This window comes from Cynara cardunculus, assembly GCF_001531365.2.
Source record: "Cynara cardunculus var. scolymus isolate 2C chromosome LG 8, CcrdV1, whole genome shotgun sequence".
Taxonomy (NCBI): Eukaryota; Viridiplantae; Streptophyta; class Magnoliopsida; order Asterales; family Asteraceae; genus Cynara; species Cynara cardunculus.
Window position 1 is genome coordinate 19,426,068 of NC_037535.1, and position 9,272 is coordinate 19,435,339.

Here is a 9,272-nt window from a genome sequence, read left to right on the forward strand (position 1 = left end):
GCTGAAGTTTCCTTCAACACATCTTGCAGTACATCATGAGATAGATGTAAACGGATTTGAGATTGAGCCTTCAAATCCTTTCTTTTCTTCTCGTCGTCGGTCCAAGCCGCTGGCATTCTCTCAAAACCCAAGAGAGCCTCATCGAGTTCCAATTGAATTAGAACGTCCCTCATCTGCACTTGCCATAGTGGAAATCGAGTATTTCGATCGAGCCTTGGAATATCGGACTTTACTGAAGTCATCGTATAAAGCGATGATAAATAATTCCCAAAAATCAATACTCAAACCTGGAAGCTCTGATACCAATTGTTGTAAAACCGAAACGAAATTGTCTCGATAATTAACCCAAAACCAATGCTCCAAATAAGAACCGTATCGATTATGCGGAAGAACGGAAATTATATATCAAAATTCAACGAACAAATAAACCAAGTAATCGAGTATCGAACGCACACAAGTATATAATTGCAGAATTTAAACGAGGAAGAGAACGACACCTTATTTACGTGGAAAACCCAAATCGGGAAAAATAACACCACGGGCGGAGGAGACCACCGAGAAATTCACTATCGATAATCGAATACAATTTTGATGCATTTAAAAAGAGAAAATTTCAACCATATATATAGGTGTGTGGTTGTGAAAAAAAAAAACTAATTCAATTTGTAAAGCCACAAAATATGGTAATGATTTTGCTTTCCAAAAAACATGGCTTCCACAAAACATACCATGTTTAGTGGTAAAATCTCTTTGACTTTGGAGACAAAGAACAACACTATTTATAGAACACGTTTACACACATATATATACACAACATGAACCATCACAACCTTTCAAGGGTGACTGCTTAATGTAAATAGTAACTTGTCATAACTGTTTAACTTTAACCACCATTAAATCCAAGTCTAGATTACTTAATTTCACCAACATCATCATTCCAAATATCGTAAATAGATAAGCCATATATATTGTTCTTCATCTCTCTCCATTTAATGGTATTGTAAAAGAATTTGGAGTTATCATCTCCTTTGATATCCGACTTTAAACGATTTGCTTGCATTGTATTATTTGGTCTATGTAACGGAACTGAGAACATTCGAGAAGGTGATATAGTGCGAGTAGGCGCAAAGCTGATCAATTTTTTTTTTTTTTTTTTGTACGGGTGTCCGGGCCAAAACCCGACTAATCCCCGGCAAATTTGGAGGCTAAACATGGCCCCACTTAAATGTCGTCAACACTCCACTCCCAGGGCTCAAACTCGGGTTCATGACTATGCCATGCCCAAGCCTTTACCACTAGGCTGGAAGGTCTCTGACAAAGCTGATCAACTTTAGTTGCTATTAACTTCAATAATTTCAACTCTACTCAATAACATGACTTTGGGGGGTATTTAAAGTCCTTTGGAACATCCCTCCAAGCTTAGGAACACGAAAATTATCAAAGTAGCAATTAATTGTTGAATGACAATATAACTCGTGAAACAGAAGATAGATAGAATCTGAAACAAAAGATCGAATGGGGTAATTGGGTACAAGCATTTCTAGTTTCTAAAAGTAGAACCAGACATGAAAACTCGAAGAATAGGCTTCACCCTCTCTATTGTCTTAATGGTACAGAAGAGTATTATCCTATATAAAACCACCATACCAAACAAGATTCCAAGATCAATCCACTTAGAGTATCCCATCTCGATGTGCAATGTACCCGTCAATATAATCTTACCATCAACGGTAGGAGGACCTCCTTGGTACTCAGGGAACTTAAGCCCTCCAAACTCATTTTTGTACAAACCCTGTAATGCATACCTGTGGAAGGAAATGTAGTACAATGGGTATCTCCAGAATACATCAGGTATTTCGTTTGGCAACCGAAAGTATCCTGCACCTAGTACCATCAATCCTAGGATTCCAGCACCGGATATGATTCCCATGAGCATATTTGGCACAATGGCAGCTACGACCATCATGAGAGATTCAACTAGTAACATTGATGCAAAGATGACTGATGCAAAATAGGTGAATTGTTTGGGTTCTCTTTGAAGTCCCATGAGTGAGTAAGCAATAACTCCTGGGATTAAAGAAATGGCAAGTAGGTAAGGTATTGAAGAGATGGCATTGCTGATAACAAAAGATCCAACCCCATAATGCCCGCTTAATCTTTCCCATTGGAAAACCTACATAGATGCACAGTTATAAATATACTTCTTATCAAATGAAATTGGTTCAAGTATATTTTTTTCTTTCAAGAACACATAAGATGTATCAACCAACCTTCATTTCCTCCATGAACGAAGGGAAGCCACCGATAGCTAACATGGGCAGGAATGAAGAAACAAACACGACCATTGAAACCCTAGCCTGTGCCATAAGAACCATAACTAACTGCGTACAATACTTACACGTAGATGATTGGAAACAACACAAGAAAATAAATGTTTTTTATGTCAGTTTCTTCTATATTGACTACAGATTTTCGCATTGCGAAAGGTTTTTTGTGGTGAAAATATGCAAAAAATATGCTGTTTAAAGTTGTTTCACCTCGAAAGTAAAACTTACATTGATGGATCCAAATCCGGAACCAATTTCGTGGAAGAGTGATCCTAATGCAAAACCCAACCCGATATATATGAAAAGTCGCAGCCAGTAGTATCCTAGATCACGATGCATGTTTATGAATGATCTTTCAGTTAGCACCAGACACTGTGTAATGAAATTGGCTTGCAAGCTTCTTTTTCCATCAACTAGGCCTCCTACCTTCGAAAACCACAACTTTCATCATCTTCTGCTGTACGTAATGTAAACGTTGGTTTTATGAAAGAACATTGAAAATCATTTACCTCTTCATTTAGTGTAGCAATTTCACCTCTTACTTCCATATATATCCCAGATGACTTGTACGATTCAGCAAGTACATCGATTACTTGCTCAACAGGATTCTCTCCACAAACGGGTTCCTAAGTGTGGGAAAAAGAAAAAAAAAACGAACAGTTGAATCAACAATTAACATGAATTTTGACAAATATCGAACAGTTATAATTAACTTACCTCATTAAAATCTGTGTTGATAGTTATGAGATAATGATCAGCAGGATTTTGTAGATCTGGACATGGAAAGCCATTCACTGCAAAAAACTGATGATCACAACAAGAATAGTTACATTCATGTTTCTTTATGATATCTAATTGTTAATATATGTATATATCTTTCATGATCATAAGATGAAGATATGTATAACCTGATTTGCTGCAAAAGTAGGACCGAAGTATATTGTCTTCCCCAAAGAGAGAAGACAAAGATTGTTGAAAAGCCCAAAAACATGACTATTAGGTTGATGGATGGCTACAACAACTGTCATCTGGTATTGTTGAGTGAGTTTAAGAATCCGGTTCATGATGTAGTACGACGCTGCACTATCGAGACCACTCAAAGGCTCATCAAGCAAGAGAAGCTTGGGGTGTGTTAAGAGTTGTAAGCAGATGCCTACGCGCCGCTTTTGACCACCGCTGAGTCCTTTAATCCCCCACCCTCCTATTCTTGTGTTCATAGAATCTTGGAGCCCCATATCCCTTATAGTTCTATCAGCTCTCTCCCTCTTCTCTGATTTTGGCATCAACTTAGGCAGTTGAAGCTCAGCTGAGTAGTAGACTGTTTCTTTAACAGTTAGAGTCCATGTTAAAACTTGTTCCTGAGTCATATATGCCTACATCATATAAATTTTCAAAATCTCTACTTCAGTTAGTTACTTGTGTTGGAAATGCTTCTTAAGTAAATGAATGTAAAAGTGATTGACACCAAAGGATAGCTTCGTACCAAAGTGCCATACGTAAGCCTTTGTTTACATCCGTTGATTAGAACTCTTCCTGCGTGCCTTGTGTTCGAAGCCAATCGCCCTGCAATTGTACACACGTAAAAATGGCATCGCATATAACATGGTGCTACTACTTTTGTGCCCCAAAGCAGAAGCAGACCCATAAATCCTTTAAAAGGTGGTGCCATTTAACCTTTAAGGGTGTACAGCAAATTTATATCATAATTGTAGTTCTAAAAATACAGTGCCACACAACAAAACATTATATATGGTATCTCCAAGGGAGTAATCTGTATGATATCATGTCAATATCAACAGAAACTAACTGAAAACATAAACAAGCAAATTGAATATGGAAACAAGTATTAGTTAGTAATGTAAAAGTGATTTGGTTTATAACAGCATACCAGCCAAAGAATCAAGGAGAGTGGACTTGCCACAGCCAGAAGGACCCATGATGGCAACGATCTCTCCTGGTTTAGCGTAACCAGTGGCACCAGTAAGTATGGATGTACATCCCTCTTTGCCCACACTTACGCCGAGATCTTCCCATGTCAAGTATGCTCCAGTCCCCCTCTTCTTCGTCACAACGGACTCATCCTTGACGACTCCTCCATCTGGTTCAGGGCTTATTTCGTTGTTATGCACAAAAGTACCCATTCAAGATCAAAGATAAAGTATATAGTACTTCAAAGAGATTTTGAGGGAGAGACTCTTGATCAGTACGTAGTTTGCTACATAGTGAGAAGAGTACTGGGCGGTTACATATAAATAAGAGCATAGGAAGTGTCAAGACTTGCAGTTGATGGACACTTATCTTATTCTCTAGATACAGCTACGTTCCAATTTTTTGGAGACCCTGCTACATCCAAAACTTTTGATTAATTGCATAAAGGAGATAACAGATTATATATGTTAAGAACAAAAATGAGTTAAACCTAAAACGATTAACAATTTGAAACTAAACCTAAACCATTAATGATTTGAATCTAAAACCAAACAATTAATGGTTTGAACCTAAATAATTTCGGCTATACACATGTAAATTTAGGCCCCAAAATTTTGAGGGCCCTATTCAAAATTTCACATTTAACATGTTGAAGGACGGCCCTATCTACGTGTTATTAATATTTTTTTTGCTGGTCCACTGGCGTTCTCTTACTCACAAGAGAGGGGGATGGCAATGAATTAATCTCTATAGTTAGGTGAAAGGCACCTTTCCATTTTTGATACAAAGTGAGATAAGGACATAGCAGGACCACTCGGATTAGTTTCCGTTAACAAAAATAGAAAGTTATCAATTCGTCAGTGATTCGTCACAAATCTATCGCCAGCAGAAAAAACGGTCAATGGAGCCTCTTTGTTTTGTAGCACGAGAAGGAAAAAATTAAGTTGATGAAAGAATTATAACCTTAGAAGAACAATAAACGATAAGGTTGGTGAAAACTGAAAGATGACGAGGGGACCTACTTAATTAAGGACATACAGTAGCACAGGTCACCAATGGCTTCATTGTATTGGCAAAAAATTTACAATCCAAAAGGGTTCCACCAATAATGTTTCTTTGGGGTTGTTTGGCAATTGATGAATGGTTTGGTGCAGAATGATTCAGTGATCAAAATGATTATGAGACTCTCATGATATAGTGCAAAACGAAATATAATTGTTTGGTAATTGTGTACAATGAAATTAGGGCTCTTAATGGTTAAGGGAAATCCAGGATACAAAATCATTCAGAGRGTTTTAGAACCATTAAGAGACAAACTTTTTTTTTACCAAACAAGATTCACCTCTTAATGAAACTATAAAGAAGTAAACAAACAACCCCTTTGTGTGACCTGTATTTTTTTAAAGCTAGAATTATGATAGAAATTTAAGATATAATTGAGTTGGTTTATGGAGTATAAATAAAGTCTTGCTATATATCATGATTTTGTTAACGGAAAATTTGTATCCTCTCTTTTATGGTCAAATCGTGCAATGTTTTGAAAAAAATTCTAATTCTGTCTTCGGGTGACTTGAGAACTACTTAGCTATGTATAATCCAAAAATAGGACGGCAAATTATGATCAGATGAAATAAATGTATTAAACAGATGACGAAAAATAGGCTTCGTATGAAGCATCACACATAACTAAATGCATTAAACATATGATGAAAAACAGGCATTGTCATTTATGAAGCTTTCATACATAACTAAATGTATTAAACACATGAGGAAAAATTAGGGTTTGTCATTATGAAGCCTCACACATAAATAAATGTATTAAACACTGTCACTACTAGAATAATGAGTATTTCTGGCGCATTTTCTGGTGGACGGAATCCGCCGGAAATTTACCGGAGGATTTCCGTGGGACAAGAAAAAAGTCAACTTATGTTGACTTCTGCCGGAAATCCGCCGGTAAATATATTCTGATAATATTTCCGGCGGATTTCATAATTACTTATTTTAGCCTTGTATTTAAATCTAATTGCAACAATTTAACGGCGGATATTTAATTAATTTTTTAAAATTAAGATCCGCCGGAAAATAATTAAGAAATACTATTTATTTTCAACTATTTCCGGCGGAAGCAAGAAATGCCGTCTATTTGGGTTTGGATACAACCAAAATCCCAATTGGGTCTTGACTGGGAACTACACAGAAGGTGATTCATCGTCTTCAAATAGTCGGTATGTGTCTCTTTTTCTTTGATGATGTTTATGGACTTAGTTTATAATTCATATAATATTATAACGTTTTATTTATTTTATAGAAAATTGAAGCCTTAACTTCCAAGATTCTGGATTTACAAGAAGAAAATGAGCAACGACGGATCGTGGCGGAGCGACAAGAAAAACTTATTCAAGAAATGGCTGCTTTGTTTAACCAACTCCGTCAATCACAACAATTCTCACCGCCACCGAATTGAATATCGTTTGTTTATTTGGAACAATTTAGTTTGTTTGTAACAATTGTGTGATACTTTAAATTGAATATCGTTTGTTTGTAACAATTGTTTAGTTTAATGTATGATATTTGGTTGCATTTCATCTTTTTAGTTTTTTCAATATTTTTACAGATTTACATGTTTTAAATATTTAAGGTAACAATATTCTGAAAATAATATTTGCATTATAGTTCGGGCGGATTTATCCGCCGGTAATATTTTTAAAATAAATAATTTTTAAACAATAAAAAAATGTATTTCTGGTTGATTTCCGGCGGATAATTCCGCCGATAATATTTTTAAAAAGTTTTAAAATATTAATTTTATTAAATTTGTTTTTCCGGCGAAAAATACTACCGGTGGAAATTTCCGCCGGTAAATTAAATCATTTTTAAAAAAAATTCCTTAAATTTTTAATTAATTAAATCAAGATTTCTTAATTAAACCGGCGAATTGTTTCCGGCAGACAGAATCCGCCGGTAAAATAAAACATCCGTCAGTAAACTCGCCGGTAAATCAATCACCGGCGCCAACTTTTCCGACGGCCATATCCGCCAAAAATGCAAATTATCGACGGATTTCCGACAGATATAACCGCCGAAAAAGTTGTCCTGTTTGGTAGTGAAATGGAGAAAACACTCTCTCTACTTATCACCAATTCTAGTTTTCCCTTAAATGCATTGAGATTTTTTGCCTATCAATTTCAAAGTCTATAAGATTGGATGAGATGTGTGGAGGGCTGTTGCCAGGAGAGGGGATAGGGCAGGTAAGAAATAACTGCTTAATTTTTTTTTTCTAAATATATAGTATTAATTAAAAAATAATTAGTAAATAAAATCGACTCAAAATTTTTAAATATTTAATATAACCCAAAATTAATTTAGTATTGTATCAAAGTGTCCAAATATTTATTAATTGATAAGTTGATTTATGGTTAATAAGGTAACTGATTTAGTTGATAAGTAAACTGTTAGTTGATAAGTTAACTGATGAACTAAATACATTTGAAGAAAATTAGTTGATAAATTAACTGAAACATGTAAAATGACAAAAAATAACATATTTAAAAATCAATAAATTTTAATATTTTATAGTATATATTTAGAACAATTTACTAATAATATAATATGTTAATTAATATAGACCATATGGTAAATAAAATTAAATAATAGAATATGTTAATTAATAGATATTAATTTGATTTATTATATATATGGTATTTAAGTTTTGGATTTGTATAACGAAATACAAAATTTAGAAAATATCTATATTAAGGAAGCGTTTAGCCGCAAACATGAGTGGATATGAAAGAAGTGGACTGGAGCGGACAAGACAAGTGTCTGTTTCGTGTTTTGAACGATTAGGACTGAAAATGACAAAAGTAGACAAGTTGTTCTTAAAAGTTATTTGATGATTATATATATATATATATATATATATATATATATATTGTATAATCGTCATAAATGACACAAATATAGTAAATATTTAAATAATTTAATTTATAAATATGTTTACACAATTTTCATATGCATAAATACATACATATATAATGGTATCAATTTGAATGAAAATTTTGATATAATTGACGGTACTTCAAAAAACTTGATTTGTACAAAAGAAAAACTATGTTTTATTTGGTTTAGAATGGTGAAGATTATTGCAGCAACAATCATTGTGGAGGTAGAGGAAATGGTAGTTGGTGGATGATGTTGGCTGTAGAGGACGTGAAGATGGTGAGTAGTGGTGGTGGTCGACAATGGTGGAGGAGGTAATTGTGTTCGATGTTGTGGAGGTAATGATGGTGATGGCAAGTGGTAGTGGTAGCGGTAGCCAATAATGGTGGTGGAGGTGGTTGACAATGGTGGAGGAGGTAGTTGTGGTCGATGTGGTGGAGGTAGTGATGTTGATGGTTGGCGGTAGTGGTAGCGGTAGCCAATAATAGTGGTGGAGGTGGTCGACAATGGTGGAGGAGGTAGTTGTGGTCGATGTGGTGGAGGTAGTGATGATGATAGTCGATGGTAGTAGTAGCGGTAGCCAATAATAGTGGTGGAGGTGGCTGACGGTACTAGTGGTGGGGATGGACGGTGGTGATTGGTGGCTGAGGTAATGGTGGGCAATGGTAGTGGTAGCCGATGATGGTGGTGGTGGTTATGATGGAGGTGGAAGTGGCCCACGGTGGTAGTTCTTGTGGAGGTAGTGAAGGAGGTTGTTGTAGTGGCAGAGGAGGTAGGGGTGGCGACGATGTACGGTGGTGATCGGTGGCTGACGGTAGTTGTTGAGGTAGTGGAAGAGCAGGTGGAAGTGATCATGATGGCTACCGATGATGGTGATTGATGCTAATAGCGATAGTGGCCATTAAAACAATTATGTATATTAAGGTTATATATCAAACGATAGTAGATTAACAATATTTTTGTTTTTGTCTCATCCTTATCCCGTTTTGTTCCATCTATTTTGGTGGATCAAAAAATCATTTTTTGTCCCATGTTGTTCCATCTTGACCCAGTTCTTATCCCGTCCCATATCGC

General features: G+C 35.6%; 1 protein-coding gene across 1 annotated transcript; it reads right to left on the reverse strand.

Annotated features, from left to right (window-relative positions):
* Positions 1-910: 910 nt before the first annotated feature.
* On the reverse strand, positions 911-4,468 carry LOC112516274 (ABC transporter G family member 11-like). The gene is made up of 9 exons (XM_025123290.1): positions 4,216-4,468; positions 3,811-3,890; positions 3,236-3,700; positions 3,045-3,131; positions 2,837-2,953; positions 2,556-2,753; positions 2,271-2,357; positions 1,561-2,173; positions 911-1,053 (listed from the first exon to the last, which is right to left on the reverse strand). Exons 1-9 carry the CDS (start codon positions 4,466-4,468, stop codon positions 911-913), a joined length of 2,043 nt encoding a protein of 680 aa, XP_024979058.1.
* Positions 4,469-9,272: the final 4,804 nt, after the last annotated feature.